This window comes from Rhinoderma darwinii, chromosome 8 (assembly GCF_050947455.1).
Source record: "Rhinoderma darwinii isolate aRhiDar2 chromosome 8, aRhiDar2.hap1, whole genome shotgun sequence".
Classification (NCBI taxonomy): Eukaryota; Metazoa; Chordata; class Amphibia; order Anura; family Rhinodermatidae; genus Rhinoderma; species Rhinoderma darwinii.
Window position 1 is genome coordinate 2,610,274 of NC_134694.1, and position 23,647 is coordinate 2,633,920.

The window sequence follows — 23,647 nt, forward strand, 5'->3', positions numbered from 1 at the left end:
GACTTTGTGGTCATTGCTGGCCGGGACATCAGTAATATGGTGACTTTGTGGTCGTTGCTGACTGTCACATCAGTAATATGGTGACTTTGTGGTCATTGCTGGCCGGCACATCAGTAATATGGTGACTTTGTGGTCGTTGCTGACCGTCACATCAGTAATATGGTGACTTTGTGGTCATTGCTGGCCGGCACATCAGTAATATGGTGACTGTGGTCATTGCTGGCCGGCACATCAGTAATATGGTGACTTTGTGGTTATTGCTGGCCGGCACATCAGTAATATGGTGACTTTGTGGTCATTGCTGGCCGTCACATCAGTTATATGGTGACTGTGGTCATTGCTGGCCGTCACATCAGTAATATGGTGACTTTGTGGTCATTGCTGGCCGTCACATCAGTAATATGGTGACTTTGTGGTCATTGCTGGCCGTCACATCAGTAATATGGTGACTGTGGTCATTGCTGGCCGGCACATCAGTAATATGGTGACTTTGTGGTCATTGCTGGCCGGGACATCAGTAATATGGTGACTTTGTGGTCGTTGCTGACTGTCACATCAGTAATATGGTGACTTTGTGGTCATTGCTGGCCGGCACATCAGTAATATGGTGACTTTGTGGTCGTTGCTGACCGTCACATCAGTAATATGGTGACTTTGTGGTCATTGCTGGCCGGCACATCAGTAATATGGTGTCTGTGGTCATTGCTGGCCGTCACATCAGTAATATGGTGAATGTGGTCATTGCTGGCCAGCACATCAGTAATATGGTGACTTTGTGGTCATTGCTGGCCGGCACATCAGTAATATGGTGACTTTGTGGTCATTGCTGGCCGTCACATCAGTAATATGGTGACTTTGTGGTCATTGCTGGCCGTCACATCAGTAATATGGTGACTGTGGTCATTGCTGGCCGTCACATCAGTTATATGGTGACTGTGGTCATTGCTGGCCGGCACATCAGTAATATGGTGACTTTGTGGTCATTGCTGGCCGGCACATCAGTAATATGGTGACTTTGGGGTCATTGCTGGCCGGCACATCAGTTATATGGTGACTGTGGTCATTGCTGGCCGGCACATCAGTAATATGGTGACTTTGTGGTCATTGCTGGCCGGCACATCAGTAATATGTTGACTTTGGGGTCATTGCTGGCCGGCACATCAGTTATATGGTGACTGTGGTCATTGCTGGCCGTCACATCAGTTATATGGTGACTGTGGTCATTGCTGGCCGGCACATCAGTAATATGGTGACTTTGTGGTCATTGCTGGCCGGCACATCAGTAATATGGTGACTTTGGGGTCATTGCTGGCCGGCACATCAGTTATATGGTGACTGTGGTCATTGCTGGCCGTCACATCAGTAATATGGTGACTTTGTGGTCATTGCTGGCCGGCACATCAGTAATATGGTGACTTTGTGGTCATTGCGGCCGGCACATCAGTGATATGGTGACTTTGTGGTCATTGCTGGCCGGCACATCAGTAATATGGTGACTGTGGTCATTGCTGGCCGTCACATCAGTAATATGGTGACTTTGTGGTCGTTGCTGGCCGTCACATCAGTTATATGGCGACTTTGTGGTCATTGCTGGCCGGCACATCAGTAATATGGTGACTGTGGTCATTGCTGGCCGGCACATCAGTAATATGGTGACTTTGTGGTCATTGCTGGCCGGCACATCAGTAATATGGTGACTGTGGTCATTGCTGGCCGGCACATCAGTAATATGGTGACTGTGGTCATTGCTGGCCGGCACATCAGTAATATGGTGACTGTGGTCATTGCTGGCCGGCACATCAGTAATATGGTGACTTTGTGGTCATTGCTGGCCGGCACATCAGTAATATGGTGACTGTGGTCATTGCTGGCCGGCACATCAGTAATATGGTGACTGTGGTCATTGCTGGCCGGCACATCAGTAATATGGTGACTGTGGTCATTGCTGGCCGGCACATCACTAATATGGTGACTGTGGTCATTGCTGGCCGGCACATCAGTAATATGGTGACTTTGTGGTTATTGCTGGCCGGCACATCAGTAATATGGTGACTTTGTGGTCATTGCTGGCCGGCACATCAGTAATATGGTGACTTTGTGGTCATTGCTGGCCGGCACATCAGTAATATGGTGACTTTGTGGTCATTGCTGGCCGTCACATCAGTAATATGGTGACTTTGTGGTCATTGCTGGCCGGCACATCAGTAATATGGTGACTTTGTGGTCATTGCTGGCCGGCACATCAGTAATATGGTGACTGTGGTCATTGCTGGCCGGCACATCAGTTATATGGCGACTTTGTGGTCATTGCTGGCCGGCACATCAGTAATATGGTGACTGTGGTCATTGCTGGCCGGCACATCAGTAATATGGTGACTGTGGTCATTGCTGGCCGGCACATCAGTAATATGGTGACTGTGGTCATTGCTGGCCGGCACATCAGTAATATGGTGACTTTGTGGTCATTGCTGGCCGGCACATCAGTAATATGGTGACTGTGGTCATTGCTGGCCGGCACATCAGTAATATGGTGACTGTGGTCATTGCTGGCCGGCACATCAGTAATATGGTGACTGTGGTCATTGCTGGCCGGCACATCAGTAATATGGTGACTGTGGTCATTGCTGGCCGGCACATCAGTAATATGGTGACTTTGTGGTTATTGCTGGCCGGCACATCAGTAATATGGTGACTTTGTGGTCATTGCTGGCCGTCACATCAGTTATATGGTGACTGTGGTCATTGCTGGCCGTCACATCAGTAATATGGTGACTTTGTGGTCATTGCTGGCCGTCACATCAGTAATATGGTGACTTTGTGGTCATTGCTGGCCGGCACATCAGTAATATGGTGACTTTGTGGTCATTGCTGGCCGTCACATCAGTAATATGGTGACTTTGTGGTCATTGCTGGCCGGCACATCAGTAATATGGTGACTTTGTGGTCATTGCTGGCCGTCACATCAGTAATATGGTGACTGTGGTCATTGCTGGCCGGCACATCAGTAATATGGTGACTTTGTGGTCATTGCTGGCCGGGACATCAGTAATATGGTGACTTTGTGGTCGTTGCTGACCGTCACATCAGTAATATGGTGACTTTGTGGTCATTGCTGGCCGGCACATCAGTAATATGGTGACTTTGTGGTCGTTGCTGACCGTCACATCAGTAATATGGTGACTTTGTGGTCATTGCTGGCCGGCACATCAGTAATATGGTGACTGTGGTCATTGCTGGCCGGCACATCAGTAATATGGTGACTTTGTGGTTATTGCTGGCCGGCACATCAGTAATATGGTGACTTTGTGGTCATTGCTGGCCGTCACATCAGTTATATGGTGACTGTGGTCATTGCTGGCCGTCACATCAGTAATATGGTGACTTTGTGGTCATTGCTGGCCGTCACATCAGTAATATGGTGACTTTGTGGTCATTGCTGGCCGGCACATCAGTAATATGGTGACTTTGTGGTCATTGCTGGCCGTCACATCAGTAATATGGTGACTTTGTGGTCATTGCTGGCCGGCACATCAGTAATATGGTGACTTTGTGGTCATTGCTGGCCGTCACATCAGTAATATGGTGACTGTGGTCATTGCTGGCCGGCACATCAGTAATATGGTGACTTTGTGGTCATTGCTGGCCGGGACATCAGTAATATGGTGACTTTGTGGTCGTTGCTGACTGTCACATCAGTAATATGGTGACTTTGTGGTCATTGCTGGCCGGCACATCAGTAATATGGTGACTTTGTGGTCGTTTCTGACCGTCACATCAGTAATATGGTGACTTTGTGGTCATTGCTGGCCGGCACATCAGTAATATGGTGTCTGTGGTCATTGCTGGCCGTCACATCAGTAATATGGTGACTTTGTGGTCATTGCTGGCCGGCACATCAGTAATATGGTGACTTTGTGGTCATTGCTGGCCGGCACATCAGTAATATGGTGACTGTGGTCATTGCTGGCCGGCACATCAGTTATATGGCGACTTTGTGGTCATTGCTGGCCGGCACATCAGTAATATGGTGACTGTGGTCATTGCTGGCCGGCACATCAGTAATATGGTGACTGTGGTCATTGCTGGCCGGCACATCAGTAATATGGTGACTGTGGTCATTGCTGGCCGGCACATCAGTAATATGGTGACTTTGTGGTCATTGCTGGCCGGCACATCAGTAATATGGTGACTGTGGTCATTGCTGGCCGGCACATCAGTAATATGGTGACTGTGGTCATTGCTGGCCGGCACATCAGTAATATGGTGACTTTGGGGTCATTGCTGGCCGGCACATCAGTTATATGGTGACTGTGGTCATTGCTGGCCGGCACATCAGTAATATGGTGACTTTGTGGTCATTGCTGGCCGGCACATCAGTAATATGTTGACTTTGGGGTCATTGCTGGCCGGCACATCAGTTATATGGTGACTGTGGTCATTGCTGGCCGTCACATCAGTTATATGGTGACTGTGGTCATTGCTGGCCGGCACATCAGTAATATAGTGACTTTGTGGTCATTGCTGGCCGGCACATCAGTAATATGGTGACTTTGGGGTCATTGCTGGCCGGCACATCAGTTATATGGTGACTGTGGTCATTGCTGGCCGTCACATCAGTAATATGGTGACTTTGTGGTCATTGCTGGCCGGCACATCAGTAATATGGTGACTTTGTGGTCATTGCGGCCGGCACATCAGTGATATGGTGACTTTGTGGTCATTGCTGGCCGGCACATCAGTAATATGGTGACTGTGGTCATTGCTGGCCGTCACATCAGTAATATGGTGACTTTGTGGTCGTTGCTGGCCGTCACATCAGTTATATGGCGACTTTGTGGTCATTGCTGGCCGGCACATCAGTAATATGGTGACTGTGGTCATTGCTGGCCGGCACATCAGTAATATGGTGACTTTGTGGTCATTGCTGGCCGGCACATCAGTAATATGGTGACTGTGGTCATTGCTGGCCGGCACATCAGTAATATGGTGACTGTGGTCATTGCTGGCCGGCACATCAGTAATATGGTGACTGTGGTCATTGCTGGCCGGCACATCAGTAATATGGTGACTTTGTGGTCATTGCTGGCCGGCACATCAGTAATATGGTGACTGTGGTCATTGCTGGCCGGCACATCAGTAATATGGTGACTGTGGTCATTGCTGGCCGGCACATCAGTAATATGGTGACTGTGGTCATTGCTGGCCGGCACATCACTAATATGGTGACTGTGGTCATTGCTGGCCGGCACATCAGTAATATGGTGACTTTGTGGTTATTGCTGGCCGGCACATCAGTAATATGGTGACTTTGTGGTCATTGCTGGCCGGCACATCAGTAATATGGTGACTTTGTGGTCATTGCTGGCCGGCACATCAGTAATATGGTGACTTTGTGGTCATTGCTGGCCGTCACATCAGTAATATGGTGACTTTGTGGTCATTGCTGGCCGGCACATCAGTAATATGGTGACTTTGTGGTCATTGCTGGCCGGCACATCAGTAATATGGTGACTGTGGTCATTGCTGGCCGGCACATCAGTTATATGGCGACTTTGTGGTCATTGCTGGCCGGCACATCAGTAATATGGTGACTGTGGTCATTGCTGGCCGGCACATCAGTAATATGGTGACTGTGGTCATTGCTGGCCGGCACATCAGTAATATGGTGACTGTGGTCATTGCTGGCCGGCACATCAGTAATATGGTGACTTTGTGGTCATTGCTGGCCGGCACATCAGTAATATGGTGACTGTGGTCATTGCTGGCCGGCACATCAGTAATATGGTGACTGTGGTCATTGCTGGCCGGCACATCAGTAATATGGTGACTGTGGTCATTGCTGGCCGGCACATCAGTAATATGGTGACTGTGGTCATTGCTGGCCGGCACATCAGTAATATGGTGACTTTGTGGTTATTGCTGGCCGGCACATCAGTAATATGGTGACTTTGTGGTCATTGCTGGCCGTCACATCAGTTATATGGTGACTGTGGTCATTGCTGGCCGTCACATCAGTAATATGGTGACTTTGTGGTCATTGCTGGCCGTCACATCAGTAATATGGTGACTTTGTGGTCATTGCTGGCCGGCACATCAGTAATATGGTGACTTTGTGGTCATTGCTGGCCGTCACATCAGTAATATGGTGACTTTGTGGTCATTGCTGGCCGGCACATCAGTAATATGGTGACTTTGTGGTCATTGCTGGCCGTCACATCAGTAATATGGTGACTGTGGTCATTGCTGGCCGGCACATCAGTAATATGGTGACTTTGTGGTCATTGCTGGCCGGGACATCAGTAATATGGTGACTTTGTGGTCGTTGCTGACTGTCACATCAGTAATATGGTGACTTTGTGGTCATTGCTGGCCGGCACATCAGTAATATGGTGACTTTGTGGTCGTTGCTGACCGTCACATCAGTAATATGGTGACTTTGTGGTCATTGCTGGCCGGCACATCAGTAATATGGTGACTGTGGTCATTGCTGGCCGGCACATCAGTAATATGGTGACTTTGTGGTTATTGCTGGCCGGCACATCAGTAATATGGTGACTTTGTGGTCATTGCTGGCCGTCACATCAGTTATATGGTGACTGTGGTCATTGCTGGCCGTCACATCAGTAATATGGTGACTTTGTGGTCATTGCTGGCCGTCACATCAGTAATATGGTGACTTTGTGGTCATTGCTGGCCGTCACATCAGTAATATGGTGACTGTGGTCATTGCTGGCCGGCACATCAGTAATATGGTGACTTTGTGGTCATTGCTGGCCGGGACATCAGTAATATGGTGACTTTGTGGTCGTTGCTGACTGTCACATCAGTAATATGGTGACTTTGTGGTCATTGCTGGCCGGCACATCAGTAATATGGTGACTTTGTGGTCGTTGCTGACCGTCACATCAGTAATATGGTGACTTTGTGGTCATTGCTGGCCGGCACATCAGTAATATGGTGTCTGTGGTCATTGCTGGCCGTCACATCAGTAATATGGTGAATGTGGTCATTGCTGGCCAGCACATCAGTAATATGGTGACTGTGGTCATTGCTGGCCGGCACATCAGTAATATGGTGACTGTGGTCATTGCTGGCCGGCACATCAGTAATATGGTGACTGTGGTCATTGCTGGCCGGCACATCAGTAATATGGTGACTGTGGTCATTGCTGGCCGGCACATCAGTAATATGGTGACTGTGGTCATTGCTGGCCGGCACATCAGTAATATGGTGACTTTGTGGTTATTGCTGGCCGGCACATCAGTAATATGGTGACTTTGTGGTCATTGCTGGCCGTCACATCAGTTATATGGTGACTGTGGTCATTGCTGGCCGTCACATCAGTAATATGGTGACTTTGTGGTCATTGCTGGCCGTCACATCAGTAATATGGTGACTTTGTGGTCATTGCTGGCCGGCACATCAGTAATATGGTGACTTTGTGGTCATTGCTGGCCGTCACATCAGTAATATGGTGACTTTGTGGTCATTGCTGGCCGGCACATCAGTAATATGGTGACTTTGTGGTCATTGCTGGCCGTCACATCAGTAATATGGTGACTGTGGTCATTGCTGGCCGGCACATCAGTAATATGGTGACTTTGTGGTCATTGCTGGCCGGGACATCAGTAATATGGTGACTTTGTGGTCGTTGCTGACTGTCACATCAGTAATATGGTGACTTTGTGGTCATTGCTGGCCGGCACATCAGTAATATGGTGACTTTGTGGTCGTTGCTGACCGTCACATCAGTAATATGGTGACTTTGTGGTCATTGCTGGCCGGCACATCAGTAATATGGTGACTGTGGTCATTGCTGGCCGGCACATCAGTAATATGGTGACTTTGTGGTTATTGCTGGCCGGCACATCAGTAATATGGTGACTTTGTGGTCATTGCTGGCCGTCACATCAGTTATATGGTGACTGTGGTCATTGCTGGCCGTCACATCAGTAATATGGTGACTTTGTGGTCATTGCTGGCCGTCACATCAGTAATATGGTGACTTTGTGGTCATTGCTGGCCGTCACATCAGTAATATGGTGACTGTGGTCATTGCTGGCCGGCACATCAGTAATATGGTGACTTTGTGGTCATTGCTGGCCGGGACATCAGTAATATGGTGACTTTGTGGTCGTTGCTGACTGTCACATCAGTAATATGGTGACTTTGTGGTCATTGCTGGCCGGCACATCAGTAATATGGTGACTTTGTGGTCGTTGCTGACCGTCACATCAGTAATATGGTGACTTTGTGGTCATTGCTGGCCGGCACATCAGTAATATGGTGTCTGTGGTCATTGCTGGCCGTCACATCAGTAATATGGTGAATGTGGTCATTGCTGGCCAGCACATCAGTAATATGGTGAATGTGGTCATTGCTGGCCAGCACATCAGTAATATGGTGACTGTGGTCATTGCTGGCCGGCACATCAGTAATATGGTGACTTTGTGGTCATTGTTGGCCAGCACATCAGTAATATGGTGACTTTGTGGTCATTGCTGGCCGTCACATCAGTAATATGGTGACTTTGTGGTCGTTGCTGGCCGTCACATCAGTAATATGGTGACTTTGGGGTCATTGCTGGCCGTCACATCAGTTATATGGTGACTTTGGGGTCATTGCTGGCCGTCACATCAGTAATATGGTGACTTTGGGGTCATTGCTGGCCGTCACATCAGTAATATGGTGACTTTGGGGTCATTGCTGGCCGGCACATCAGTAATATGGTGACTTTGGGGTCATTGCTGGCCGGCACATCAGTAATATGGTGACTTTGGGGTCATTGCTGGCCGTCACATCAGTAATATGGTGACTTTGTGGTCATTGCTGGCCGTCACTGGTTATAAAGACTGTCATTGGTTTCAGTTTCTCTCCCTTGCAGTCGCCGCCTCTCATGTGGTTAATGACTGTCAGCCGCATTATAACTTAGTATTAGAAGATTACAAGTCAACCAACCTTGTTTTCTTCGTTCCACCTTAAATTCATTTTCCTTGTCAAGCGGAGACACCATTTCCTCCATGACCAGTATTAGTAAGACATGCAGAGTGGTTTGGCCATAACCGAAGCAGGCTTGGTGCTCTGGTTGAGACTGAGGCCGGGTTAGCCACTTACCATAGAACCGCGCTTGTAATGACTATACCATGTACCAGGCAGCTCTTTGGGCCAACGAGCCATTCTATTCTGTAAAATACGACATGAGTTACAGAAACCAAAAGAAAAGTCTGAATCTTACCAGTTTACCACGCTTGAATTCACTGAACCACGAGCCTGGATTCTCTTTGGGCCAGGACGTAAGTCTAGCCTGAATTGTGGAATGGAAAGGATAGGAAGAAACAGAAAGTTATATGGATGCATTACAACTAGTGCCCCTAACCGGTACAGAGTACGGCGGCCCGCGGATCTCACTTATATGTGGATGTTAATGACATAGATGGTAGTAAAAGTAGAAGCGCATTTCATTTGTCTGCAGACACGGCCGCATTGTCCTTCCACTCTGCATATAAACTGCTGTCAGGATTCTACTATTGGAGCCAGAAGACGTGCGCAGCATGGAGGTCAATTCGGCCGTGTCTGCCGGGTTCATATACAACCACAATGCTCATGTACTGATACAGTAAAGCCGTGATCCCATTCATAAGGGGGCTCTTTAGGATTACATTGTTGGTGAAATTATACTTGAAGACGTCTCACTTCTTCTGACATTTCTATTTCAGTAAATACTTTTCCCAGGACTCCACGTTGTCCTGTTCCTCTGTTATTTCTCCTAGAAATGTAGGAATAAATTAAAGAATAGCTGTTACCAGGGGTCGCTACAGCAACCGATAATGTCCAGTCAGTGCTGACAGGGTGAGACTGTGTACAGACACCTTACTGACAAGGGGAATGGTAACACCCAGTTGTCAGTTTATTTCCAGGAGGAATAACAGATGAATGGGAGAATGCAGAATTCTAATAAAAGATGTTCCAGAATTCTTATATCACAAGCACTTAAAACAGACATCAGGAGAGGTGATTGGTCCTCTTTAAGAATAAATACATTCATTAAATAAAGAAGGAGCGAGAGGCGAAAGCTGACGAAGGCTTAACACGGATCCATTCCCCCCCGAGGTGTTACAGCCTCTGTTCTCAGTCATTAGGATCCTATCAATAGTCAGTAACAGACTTAAAAGAAAACCCTAATTCTGCAGTAAATCTTACATCTGCCTGTCAATATATCGCCCCCAGCAGAACAGGGTCACGCAGAGTCTTCTCACACACATCACTTTAAAAAGTTCAACTAAACTTCTCTCCGTGCATAGAGGGCACGAAGGCAAAGTGCAGCTTTCTGGTGGATTCTCATGGACCTGTGGTGCGCCGTGCAGTAAATAACCAACATTTTAATGCGTTTTTTGTAGGTGAAAAATGTGTTGGACCTGTAAACACCATGCGTCTAAAAACCGCAGCAATTCATGGTAAAACATGCGGCACACAACCGGACTGTGTAAATCCAACATTATAAGGCAATTCACTAACATATAGGAAAACCTGGAACACCTTAAAGCCACATGGACCATCTAGAACAGCAGAGCCGCACGGACTGTGTCCATCCTTTGGTCTGGTAAATATTTCACTTCTTTACCTGTTGCTCAGAACTTCCATAACTTTGGCTTGAAGGGAGAATGATCACTCAATAAGCTACGGCGGTCCGTGGTATCACTATATGGCAACCATTATCATCAGTGTCGCCGTCTGCCCAGGATTATGTGCCCCTCAGATCTGTAACAGCCGGCACTGAGCATATACCCAGCGTGTGCGCGTTACAGATCCAAAATCCAACTATCGATGGAAGGATTGAGTGATATTAACCCATCGTCAGACTATCTTTGATCAGGCCCAGGCAGTCAATACCACCGCCAGGCAGCGTCTAGGGAGAGGCCCCAATTAATTAAGTCATCTTAAAATACTGGACGCACAGCATTGTCTCATGTGCCAAACCTTTCTGGTGCCAGACGATTCGAGCGATTATCATGCCAAATTCAATGAGCGCCGCCACCACTTACTCCTTCAGACTTCTTGTCTGGGAATATACAGGACTCTCCTCCAGCCGTGAAATTGCAGTAAACCTTAAAGGAGTCTCGAGAGCATCCCTGGTTCGGGTCAATCCAATATTCACCTAAAAGGAGAAGAGGAGGAGGGAGGATGAGGATCCCAATGGCTCGTGTGCAAGGGACGTTCCATGACCGGTATTTTGTGTTATTAATGATTCTCTTTGTGTTGAGCTTCAGAATTTATTATCTTTAACTGGCACAATAATGTGGAGAAGGTGGAGAACACTGGACTGGACTCCTGCCCTGAAAGGCTACAAGACTAAGACAAGGATAGTAACAGAAATAATACACGGGACATCTACCACCTGGTGCTGGCGGGTAGCAATGCATTATGTGGCCACCGGCTTCTGTAAGGCTCAGTTCACACTGTACGTTTTTGTTGAGTTTTTAACATGTGTTTTTCTGTTTTGGCTGCTAAACTCCTATTGAGGGACATGGGAGTTTATCTACCAAAACAAATGCATGTTAAAAAGCAACAAAAATACAATGTGAACTCAGCCTAATAGGGGATGAGTGAACTCCTATACAGCGTGGGGATGATTTACAAAGACTGGCTCAACTGTTATCAGTATCATATCCCACCAACGAGGTGCTGCTGGGGATTGGAGAACATGATACTTACTGTAGCAAAAAAAACAAAAACACAACTTTAATGGGGGTAGTCCAATATTTTTTCTTATTTATTTTTTTCAAGAAAAATCTGATTAATAGTGTAGAGATGGGATCAGTGCATGACTGGCGCCAGGATGATTTCTATTCTTATTAGCTACCAGCACAATGACAATCCAGCTTTAAACTGAAAAGTGGCGTTATGTTACTACGGATACACATTGCCTAACAACCACTGCCTTTTCAATGAGGTTTTCAGGCAGCACCCCCCGAGCAACCAGTCCGTCTTAATGGGTTATACCAATCACAGACATTTATGGCATATTCATATGCCATAAATAACGGATAGATGTGGGTCACCCAACTCCAGTCCTGCCTGGTGAGGCGGCCGTATGTGCGCAGCTCTTTCCATTCTGTTCTTTTGGAGTTACGGAAACAGCCGAGCAGAGTTTGCTTGGCGGTTTCCGTGAAAACCATATGACATAATTTTCCGCACACATGCAGCCGCCTCGCCAGGCAGGACGGGAGTTGGGTAAACCTTGTTCCCAGAGCTGGGATCCGCATCTATCAGACACTTATCCTGTGAATATATCATAAATGTCATCAGGGCTCAAGGAACATTTGCCTGTAATGAGGGCCGGGACGGGGCTGACAGGACTTCACAGCTTTTCTCTACTTCTTAGCGCCATATTTTTGTGTAAAGATGCTGCATATGTAAGACATTAACACAGAATGATTGTATATTCGCTTCCGCTGTTCTGACACATTCCAGTACAGACCCGAGTGACCTCTCCTGGGAGTTACATATGAAAATAAGAGGTCACATCCTGTTCAGGTCCAATCCAGAGCATAGAGCAATTATTATATACAGTACAGAGTATTTCAGGAGCAATTACCTGTTTACTTATGTACGGATGTTAGTGATGACAACAAAGTGACAGTGCCATTTTCCAGATGTGTGGAGTAAAGGCTGAGAGATGCATAGAGCATATCAACATATACACAAGCGGGCGGACTGGAGGGGTCTTCTCGGCTATATGTTTATGTAGAGTGCTCTTTTGGATGGTAAATGTACAGATCTCTTCTCCCCTAGGAGAGCTGCTGAGTACATTCAGCGCCTGCATTGTAGGGTGGAGTCGTTCAGGACTATGTGCAGTCGTACAGTCCCCGTGCTCCACTCTCCTTACAGGATCAGTTGTTTGTTTATTTTATGCATTTTGTTTAATGGTTGTAATCACTGGACATTGCACTTACCATCAGCAAATTCGGGGTGACATAGTTGTAAGTCTTTGCAGGTTCTTGCTGGGTTACCCTTAGTGCCCAATGGGTGTTTCATCTGTTCAATTTCCAGTTTTAGTGAGTTAAGAGAACCAAAGATTTCCTCCATGCCATCAGCATAGTCCATGTAATTATCTGCATTTCCTTCATCAACCACCTGGCTCGCATCAATACTGCGCTTGGTTCTCTTTGACGACTGAACTGGCAGTGGTTGTATGACTTCACCTGGGGGACCCTGGAATGGAAACCACAATTATTAACATTTCTTCTCTAAACAACAGCTGAACTCCATCTTAAGGGTTTCTGGACAGGAAGGTTCTACTTACTGGAGGTCCTGGTAGGCCGGGAATACCTGTTTCACCCTTTGGACCAGTTGGACCCTTTAAACAGAGAACAGTAAATATTTAAAAGGGATAGAAAAAATGGAGAACACAACAAAGAGACAGAATCAGCACAGAATGGGAAACGTTAAAGCCTGGAAGACTTCCACTTACCGATGATCCTTTAGCACCTTTAGGTCCAGGTCCACCCTGAAAGAGAAATCACATTTCATTTGTACATATTTACAAAGAAGAAATGGTATAATGACCTGAACTACAATACGAGTGCTCAGGAGAAGACCCCAGGGCTGCTGGTGCAGGAGACCAGGACCCCAGTATTTATTCTAATGGGAGATCAAAATTGTAGATAAATACGTACCGGTAAGCCAGGAGGACCAACGGGACCAACAGGACCGGATGGGCCAAAAATACCCTGCAAGAGAAGAGATGAGGTGGTGAGCCCTCGGAGGTACCGGACTGTGGGCAGGAGATGACACCGCACTGTGCTGATTCTGGGGTGTGTTTTATCATTTACTCTGTGTTAATGATCCTCTCTACCCTCCTGGTTATTATCATGGGGTGACAGCGCTGCTCGCTCTATGGAGTCAATGTGATTCATGGGTTGTGACTGCAGGGAGGGAGGATCAGGAGGTTTTACCGTTTCTCCTTTAGGTCCATGAGATCCTTGAGAACCTGGAAGACCACGATCTCCCTTTTCACCTTGCTCTCCTGGAGGCCCGATGAGACCAATCAAACCAGGATGACCCTGCGATAGGAAGAAAGCAGTGCATGATTATCATGGCCAAAAAAGATTCACTGACTAAAAAGATAATGAACTATACTAGAGGCTTAGAGACTTGTCCCGGCTGCCTGTTATGTCCCCTGTATTGGTGGTCACCCAGCAAGAGGTTGATACAAGCATTTGGTGAGATTTTGACATTTAACTCGTGAATGTATATGAAATCTATAGTTAAAAACGACCGACTTCTGTTATAAACTACCTGTAGGCGTCTGTTATAAACTACCTGTAGGTGTCTGTTATAAACTACCTGTAGGTGTCTGTTATAAACTACCTGTAGGTGTCTGTTATAAACTACCTGTAGGTGTCTGTTATAAACTACCTGTAGGTGTCTGTTATAAACTACCTGTAGGTGTCTGTTATAAACTACCTGTAGGTGTCTGTTATAAACTACCTGTAGGTGTCTGTTATAAACCACCTGTAGGTGTCTGTTATAAACTACCTGTAGGTGTCTGTTATAAACCACCTGTAGGTGTCTGTTATAAACCACCTGAAGGTGTCTGTTATAAACTACCTGTAGGTGTCTGTTATAAACTACCTGTAGGTGTCTGTTATAAACCACCTGTAGGTGTCTGTTATAAACCACCTGTAGGTGTCTGTTATAAACCACCTGAAGGTGTCTGTTATAAACTACCTGTAGGTGTCTGTTATAAACTACCTGTAGGTGTCTGTTATAAACCACCTGAAGGTGTCTGTTATAAACTACCTGTAGGTGTCTGTTATAAACTACCTGTAGGTGTCTGTTATAAACTACCTGTAGGTGTCTGTTATAAACCACCTGTAGGTGTCTGTTATAAACCACCTGAAGGTGTCTGTTATAAACCACCTGAAGGTGTCTGTTATAAACTACCTGTAGGTGTCTGTTATAAACTACCTGTAGGTGTCTGTTATAAACTACCTGTAGGTGTCTGTTATAAACTACCTGTAGGTGTCTGTTATAAACTACCTGTAGGCGTCTGTTATAAACTACCTGTAGGCGTCTGTTATAAACTACCTGTACGCGTCTGTTATAAACTACCTGTACGTGTCTGTTATAAACTACCTGTAGGCGTCTGTTATAAACTACCTGTAGGCGTCTGTTATAAACTACCTGTAGGCGTCTGTTATAAACTACCTGTAGGCGTCTGTTATAAACTACCTGTAGGCGTCTGTTATAAACTACCTGTAGGCGTCTGTTATAAACTACCTGTAGGCGTCTGTTATAAACTACCTGTAGGTGTCTGTTATAAACTACCTGTAGGTGTCTGTTATAAACTACCTGTAGGTGTCTGTTATAAACTACCTGTAGGTGTCTGTTATAAACTACCTGTAGGTGTCTGTTATAAACTACCTGTAGGTGTCTGTTATAAACTACCTGTAGGTGTCTGTTATAAACTACCTGTAGGTGTCTGTTATAAACTACCTGTAGGTGTCTGTTATAAACTACCTGTAGGTGTCTGTTATAAACTACCTGTAGGTGTCTGTTATAAACTACCTGTAGGTGTCTGTTATAAACTACCTGTAGGTGTCTGTTATAAACTACCTGTAGGTGTCTGTTATAAACTACCTGTAGGTGTCTGTTATAAACTACCTGTAGGTGTCTGTTATAAACTACCTGTAGGTGTCTGTTATAAACTACCTGTAGGTGTCTGTTATAAACTACCTGTAGGTGTCTGTTATAAACTACCTCATGGTATTAGGTTAAATCGGAAGATTTACTCCTGCCTTTACCTGGGGATCATTCACTTATATTTTATACAATCACGCTGCTCTGGGAGAAAAGTTCTTCCTACATTAGACATCAGTGAAGTGAGATATTCCGTGTGAAATCTCACTGGACATTAAGGCTGAATGCACGCGTCTTACATGCGGTTTGGCCTCCGGTATTCGATTGCGGCAAAAACTGCAGCGTGATACAGTAACAGCAAAGTCATTGAGATTTCCTGAACACTCATGTCCACGGTTCGCTTTTTTTTCTGCATGTAAATTGACCCGTGATGCGTATTTTCAGAACCGCAGCATGTCAATTTATCTTGCGATTCCGCTTGAGAATTCTATCTCCCTAGTTCTGGAGAAATACGCAGAAAAACGCGGCTATTTAAGCAACAAAACGTAAAAACCGCACAAAAAAACGCACGATCCGGTGCAGTTTTTACCTGCGAATTCCCTGCGTATTGCTGTTGTTTTAGTGCATATTTTCCGCACCAAAATACGCAACGTGTGCATGTAGCCTAATAGCGGGAATATGATATGGATCGCACCAGAGTTCACTCATCACTAATAATCACCTGATGTGAATTTTCTACTGGTGAAGAGAAATGTCTGTTTTTTTGTTTGTTTAATTGATAATGTGGGAAGATATTGAGGGTGGTGGAGATCACAGCAGCCAATCATGGTGCACTTCTTATTGACCTAGCGCAGGATTAGGAAATTAAAGATGACATCTGATTGGTTGCTATGTGACGATCCAACCGTCCTCCTATAAACCATTGTCCTTCAGTACTAATGCAACTCACCTTTTCTCCTTTTGGACCTGAGTCTCCTTTCAATCCCGGTAGACCTGGTGGACCCTATGAGACATTAAATATGATATGGTAAATGGACAATCATAGTGACCGGAGGCTTTAGAGAATGTCAAAAATGATATCTGACTTTCAGACTAAATAGAGGGTTGTGAGCAAGACAATAGTCGGACTTACCATTGGACCGGGGGGACCATCAGGACCGGTTGAACCTGGCAGACCTTGCTCTCCCTGAAGAATATAAAGATATTTTCTCAGCTGTACATTAAGTGATATGTTCATCAACTGCTAAAAATCATTAAAAGGGTCGTACAGGATTATAAAAACATGGCTGCATTCATACAGAAACAGCGCCACACCTGTCCATGGGTTGTGTCTGGTATTACAGCTCAGCTCAATTGAAGTAACTGAGGTTAAGCTGTAATACCGCACACAACCAGTGGACAGGTGAGGCGCGGTTTTTGGAAGAATGCAGGTATGTTAGGGTAATAGTGAACAACCTTTTTAATATTATAGCCACATTCACATAGGTACTCACCACAGGTCCAGGTATTCCTCTTAGACCTTCAGGTCCAGGTTTTCCTGGAGATCCTTGAGGACCAACAGGACCGGTCTTTCCAGAAGGACCCTCCAAGCCGGGTTCACCCTTATCAAACAGAAATGAAAAGCATTAGAGGGTCCCACGTACAGTGGATGAACCAAGTCACCACGGGAACTCTACTTACTTTACCACCTTTTTCTCCTTGTCGGCCTTCAGGACCTGCTGGACCAGGGGGACCCTGTCACAGAGGGAGAGAAAAAATACATTTGAGGGCATTTGTTCTTTCTGAGTCATTTATTCTAGATCTTCACACTTGTTGCTTTATTCTTTACAGAACTGGATTCTTACTCACCCTCTTCCCTGGTGGACCCGATGGACCAGGTTCTCCAGTAGGACCAGGTGATCCCTGCATAGAGAAAGGTAAGATGGGATATAACCAGTGATAGTTCAGTATATAATACATCATAGAATAAATATACAGTTGACACTCACAGGTTGACCAGATTCACCATCATCTCCCTTATCACCAGGAGGCCCATCCTGACCCTGAAATGTAATCAATAAAAAATTAACAATCTTCAGTGTCAATATCTGTTGGACTCAGGACCAAGAACCTATATCAATGACTTACAGCGGGTCCAGATTCACCCGGAGGACCGGGATCCCCAGGAAATCCAACTGGACCCTGAGAAAGAGAGAGAAACTTACTTATATTGAGGAGGTAAAATCCACAGACCCAAAGCTCAATATCACAGTAAATGGTTAACATAACATAGGACCAGTATAGAAATCTGCTTACAGGGCTACCCTTTGGACCGTCATCACCAGGAGGACCTTTTGGACCAGGAGGACCAGCAGAACCTTGAAGACCTGCTTCTCCTTTTTCTCCCCTTTCACCTTTAGGGCCCTAAAACATCAGGAGAAAATATTCTCAGATAATTCCAATAATTAAAAACGTTATTTCTTTTACATTTCCAGGAAACGGCAACCATTGGTGAGATATGAAATGATCAGACACGTTATACTACAACTGTTACTTATATATATATACTTACTGGTGGTCCAAGTTCTCCAGGAAGACCAGGTTCTCCGGCCTCCCCAGGGTCACCCTGTCAATAACATAAGAAAAACAAAGAAATAATGACATAAAAGTTCAGCCTCCATTGACAATGTCCAATGTAATAATTTTCCTCAAAGATCACGGACCTTCTCTCCAACAGGACCAGGATTGCCGATTCCTCCAGGAGGACCTTGGGGACCGTCAGCTCCGGGAGAACCATTGGGACCCCTAGGGCCGGGTGGACCTGGTGGACCCTAGAAAACATGGATAAAACATCATATAAAAATGTGCGCATGCATATATATTCTGCGTATCACATGAATCTCCACTATCTGGTGTGAGTGACTCCGTGCAGGTCAGTGGGAGAAGAACGCTCATTATTTGTCAGTTCTTTGTCTCTTGATGGATACAATGATTTATTTTATTTTTGGCAGTGATTGATTTCGGTGTACACATATATTTGCCCAATGCAAGAAGTGTAAATACTATAAAAAGGGGAATCTAAAAGTGTCAATGTCTTTCCTCGGTTGCTTTTCTATTTATTAGCCAAGGCCAGAACCCCACAAGTATATCCAGCAAGTCCTACTATCAGAATGAGCGGGGTGGGGTGGTCAGATAATAGGGACACTGTGGGGACATGAATGGCCTGACTGCAGCCATAGGATGTTTTATGAAGCCTGTACTCGGAGGTGGGGGTTACCCGGGGTTATTCCTGCTCTTAAAGATAACAGTAAAATTGCTGAATGTGAAAGTCACTGACATCAGACGCTGGACTGGTGAGCTGGAGGTTTCCTCTCCCTGACATCTACCTGCAGGTTCTTTGCTCCCTACACTTTACCTCCATGACCATCACCAGTTTGGGTCCCGCTGCTGCATTAATGGAGACATTTCTTGTGCAGTATATTCCAGATTAAACGCTGCGATATGGGCATTATGTTATTAGCGGTGCTACAGATTTATCACTGAGATGAGCGCTTTCCTATTAATGTGGCGCTGGTGATCTACTTCATACGTATAAGCCCTGTGTGAACAATTACCCTGCTACAGAGTACAATTTATTCTGCTGCTCCCGGCCGTCTCTATAGATTCACTGCGGTACCAGGGAGGGATTTTGCCTCCGGCGAAGAAATAAACTAATTATTCTCCTATTTTGTTGTATAAGAAGGTTAGAAATAGAGAAATATGTTTACAGCCCGGAATGAAGCACGAGTATGACACCACCCGAGGATCACGTAAAAAGGGGCCGCGTAATATTAGGACATCGATATTACGGGAGCAGCAAAGTCTGTGCCAATTAAGGGAATCTATTAACTAGATGTGAAATGTGAAGCTTCTTAGCCAAGTGTTGAAATCTCGAGCGTAATGCACGGAGCAGCTTTCCAACATCCAACGGGAGGATTAGGGGCCAGTTATTAGGTGGAGCTTCATAACAACCAATGGTCTGTGCAATCTCCTTTAAGACGCAGAAGAAAACTTACCATCTGACCAACGTCTCCGGTCTCCCCCTTCTCTCCGGGAGGTCCGGGTAAACCCTGAGGAAAACAAGAGAAGGGTAAAGAAAGTGAAATGCCACGCCGGATCACGGCTGCCCGTGTAACACTGGATGTACAGACAAACCTACAGGCTCATGTATTTGTGGGATGCCTTGTATAAAACATGAGGAGCAAAAAGTTATAATTCCAATAGAATAGAAATTCATCTCCAGAACATTATTTTGCTGAGATTGGAGTCATTTTTTCCTATTTGCCTTCCATATGGTCCAACTTGTGACTGAGATACCTTTTTTGTTTCTACCTTAAAACATTTTGTGACGGATTGAACAGATTTCCATTGGCAGTGAAGGATTTTTGTAGAGCAGTTTAGGCAATGAAAGAACAGAAAGTGGAGGTAAAAAATAAATCAATGTCTGATCGGTTGCTATGGGCTGCACTTTGTGTCTTCATTAGACCCAGTAACTTTCTATTTGAACCCACTTTTACTTATTTCCTTTGCAATCCCCCCACGCCCAAGTTGTCCTGGAGAGTTACACTATTTCAACATAATACTACAAATGGTTTGGCTGTCACCTGCAATCCTACAGGACCGGGAGGGCCGGGGAATCCTCGGGGACCTTCATCACCTTTCTGTCCAAAGAGACCTTGTTGCCCCCTAGGTCCCGGCTCTCCATCAGCTCCCTGTAATGGAATAAAAGACATGTAAGCTAATATTCAGAATAGATTGGTAACTCTCAGAAGTAAAAATTAGAGAATTTACTTACGGATGGACCGGGCTGACCGATTGGGCCCTGAGGTCCTGATGGTCCTGGTGGACCCTGTAGAGACACAAATCTTAATATCCAGTTTTATAAAAAGAAAAATGTCATATATATGGACCAAAACCCGCACTGTACCTGTTCTCCCTTGTCTGCTTTGTTTCCCTTCTGACCGGGCTCGCCAATTTCACCCTGTAAGTTTGGAATATTCCAGTTAGGATGGTCCGATGTGTACATGTATATAAGTGGCCCCTGTGTAGGGGTGCACAGGACATCTCTCCAAACCAATGTAGATGATAAAACCTTGTAACTGTGCAGCATCTGCTAACCTTATCTCCATCTTCACCCGGTGGACCGACTGGTCCAGCAGGGCCTGGGAGACCAACAGGACCTTGGATACCATCACGCCCTGCCGGCCCCTGAGGACCTTTTTCTCCCTGTAGATAGAAGATGTAAATGTAAAGGGGGATAAACACATCACATAAAGGAGTCAACGTACAATATGTCCAGATAAAAGAACGCAGTAAGGAAAGGGATGACAGAAGAGGACGCCGCTGTATTCACTGGTGGGAAGTTTCCAGACAAGGTACCCGCAGGTTTAATGATGGGGAATTATTTTACAGTATAAGTCAAGTGCTGAACCCGACACAAATATCCTGTGAGATGTTATAATTATATAGTTTGTAGCAGATTATCATCGAGATCTTATATTTTACAGAGTTTACGTTAATCTATATATAACAATAGAAATGGACGGGCTGAATTAAAGTACCGGTTCCCTGAATTCTCTACCAGTCATCAGTTCACATGGACTACAGAGGCTTTTAGCGTTCCGGTTTTGTGCTATTGTAACTCTGCTACATCATGAATCCTCGAGCCAGCAGTAAACGACTAAATAAAATAGATAGCGCTTTTCATCTGACATGAAGTGAAGCCCGCCCGCCCCCTCCCCTCTGCCCCTTATGAAGTTGTTTTCCTGGCCCCAGATCGGCCATCTTTTTAATACACCATCGTAAGCAAAAAATGCACTGATGAAAAAAAAAAGCGCCTCTTAATAACCAGAATCAATCAACATTAACGTCCTTGTTCATTTGAAATTCAGTCCTGCTTTTAGCCTCGTCCCGGCGGAATACAGAACAGGTTGTAAAGTGTTTGAAATATTTGTGTCACAAGCTTTTGATTCAGCACAACAAAGTCACAGATTGTTGTGGGCGCTCGGAGACTTTCTCACTTTTACTACAAATCACACCGGCTATGCCTGTCTGAAGTGTCTAATATATCCCCGAGTGACGTCACAGACTAAGGAGCGAGCCCCCGTCTGATCAATCACAACAGGCGCACCATCACACGGGGGCACCCTCACACGGGGGCACCCTCACACGGGGGCACCCTCACACGGGGGCACCATCTCACGGGGGCACCATCACACGGGGGCACCATCACACAGGGGCATCATCACACGGGGGCACCATCACACGGGGGCACCATCTCACGGGGGCACCATCACACGGGTGCACCCTCACACGGGGGCACCCTCACACGGGGGCACCCATCACACGGGTGCACCATCACACGGGGGCACCATCACACGGGGGCACCATCACACGGGGGCATCATCACACGGGTGCATCATCACACAGGGGCATCATCACACGGGGGCACCATCACACCCATCACACGGGGGCACCATCACCTACCAGACATCATTTTACTGTAGAATAGACTGGCGTCAGCCGATTTACAACAAGATATGCCCAGGATAGAGAATAACTGCTTGTAAGCAATGAAGAAACGATGGGGGGGACATATACTAATGTAATTACTGCCGTGTTCTGGTGTAATTGTAATATAAGGGTTTTCCCACTAAGAACATTTATCACCTATTCTATGCCCTGTGCAGACAATGAGCAGAGCGTCAGGATGCACGCGTGACCGCCACGCCACTCAAACGCCTCCTCACTACGATCATGCAGAGAGGAGGAACGGGGGAGGGGCGTCTCTGGAACGCCGTTGTAGTAATCGGCAGGGAATAAAATGCTCTTTATCGGAAAACCCCTTTAAATATGGCGTTCGTTCATTCAGTACGTGCACCATATTTATGTCAGTTATAGGGGGTGGTCGGGTTCCCAGATGGAATGAGAGTTTTTAAATTGTTTCCATTTCTGTTCAGAAAAGTCAGAGAAGAATATCAGGAAGAACCTGGCATCAGTCAATGCCCCATATTCCCCAGCAGGCATGTAATGTGCGGCGTTCTGTAGCAGCATAACGATTGTGTCCTATGTTATCTTATACCACTAGGTGTACTTACTGGAGTGCCCTTTTCCCCGGCCGGTCCTGTAGGTCCCTGAGGACCGGGTCTTCCTGGCAGTCCTATTGGCCCAGCTGGACCCGCAGCACCTCTTTCACCGGGAGAACCCTATAGAGGAAACAAAGTAACTGAACACAGCTGCTGTAAGGTAACACGTATCAGAAATGACTGCATAAGCGACATGTCAAGTATTGGCATGTAAGAGCAGCTGAGCACCACGAGTTCGGCTCCACCCCGTGATCAGTTGTTCTGGCCGGGGGAAGCTGCGTTTGGCCACTCAATTTCTCTTGAATGACCATTGGTCGTAATACATGGATGGGCCAGGACCGCAGGAGCGGGAGCCACTCTCCATTCTAGGTCATATCGAGGGTCCTGAGCGGGGGACCCCACTCTATGACATCCATTTGACTTAATTGGCATACGGACGGGGATGAGACCATTACTTGGAGGGGGGGGGGGGGTTACTCAGGTGAATGGGCTTTCCCTGCAGGATCCTGGTGAGTAGTCATTGGTGGGGTCCTAGGCAAAGGGACCACAATCTGCATGTAACACAATGGTGAGTGGATTGTAAAGGATTTAAAATTCCTCCAACATTCTACATTTACAATTTGATTTGCTTTAGAAGTGAAATTTCAATCCGTCGCTAAATTAGGTGAATCAGATGAATCGATTTGCTCGTCTCTTATCCTAAAGGTAAGAACTGTGACTGATTCACTATCATACAAAATTAGAATATCATTAAATCCAGTCATTCTCATAGTCCAGCACGGAACTACCTGATCGTCCGGGGGCCAATAAAAATGTATGTGATTGTGACATAATTTGTCTGTGCACTAGTTTCATTGGTCGGCATTTTCTCCTGGAGGATCTGTAAACAATACAAGTACAGG

At 46.0% G+C, this 23,647-nt stretch overlaps 1 protein-coding gene and 1 long non-coding RNA gene across 10 annotated transcripts in view; one reads left to right on the top strand and one right to left on the bottom strand.

The window, feature by feature from the left end:
• The window catches only part of LOC142659005 (collagen alpha-1(V) chain-like), a 286,189-nt gene that overhangs the window by 20,450 nt on the left and 242,092 nt on the right, over window positions 1–23,647 (bottom strand). For 8 of the 9 annotated variants that reach the window (XM_075834646.1, XM_075834645.1, XM_075834642.1 and 5 more), the window contains 23 exons: window positions 22,758–22,865; window positions 20,779–20,886; window positions 20,588–20,641; window positions 20,456–20,509; window positions 20,265–20,372; window positions 19,677–19,730; window positions 18,345–18,452; window positions 18,194–18,247; window positions 17,938–18,045; window positions 17,770–17,823; window positions 17,631–17,684; window positions 17,491–17,544; window positions 17,323–17,376; window positions 17,136–17,243; window positions 16,775–16,828; window positions 16,592–16,645; window positions 13,956–14,063; window positions 13,677–13,730; window positions 13,472–13,507; window positions 13,304–13,357; window positions 12,954–13,212; window positions 11,043–11,155; window positions 9,236–9,304 (listed from right to left, as the gene is read on the bottom strand). In XM_075834646.1, coding sequence (XP_075690761.1) covers window positions 9,236–9,304; window positions 11,043–11,155; window positions 12,954–13,212; window positions 13,304–13,357; window positions 13,472–13,507; window positions 13,677–13,730; window positions 13,956–14,063; window positions 16,592–16,645; window positions 16,775–16,828; window positions 17,136–17,243; window positions 17,323–17,376; window positions 17,491–17,544; window positions 17,631–17,684; window positions 17,770–17,823; window positions 17,938–18,045; window positions 18,194–18,247; window positions 18,345–18,452; window positions 19,677–19,730; window positions 20,265–20,372; window positions 20,456–20,509; window positions 20,588–20,641; window positions 20,779–20,886; window positions 22,758–22,865 — 1,881 coding nt within the window. Of the gene's footprint in view, window positions 1–9,114; window positions 9,184–9,235; window positions 9,305–11,042; window positions 11,156–12,953; window positions 13,213–13,303; window positions 13,358–13,471; window positions 13,508–13,676; window positions 13,731–13,955; window positions 14,064–16,591; window positions 16,646–16,774; window positions 16,829–17,135; window positions 17,244–17,322; window positions 17,377–17,490; window positions 17,545–17,630; window positions 17,685–17,769; window positions 17,824–17,937; window positions 18,046–18,193; window positions 18,248–18,344; window positions 18,453–19,676; window positions 19,731–20,264; window positions 20,373–20,455; window positions 20,510–20,587; window positions 20,642–20,778; window positions 20,887–22,757; window positions 22,866–23,647 lie in introns of all 9 variants that reach the window. The other variant, XM_075834647.1, reaches the window with a different exon arrangement.
• On the top strand, window positions 17,573–18,712 carry LOC142659013 (uncharacterized). The gene is made up of 3 exons (XR_012850251.1): window positions 17,573–17,859; window positions 18,117–18,132; window positions 18,359–18,712. It is a non-coding gene; the product is annotated as an uncharacterized LOC142659013 (long non-coding RNA).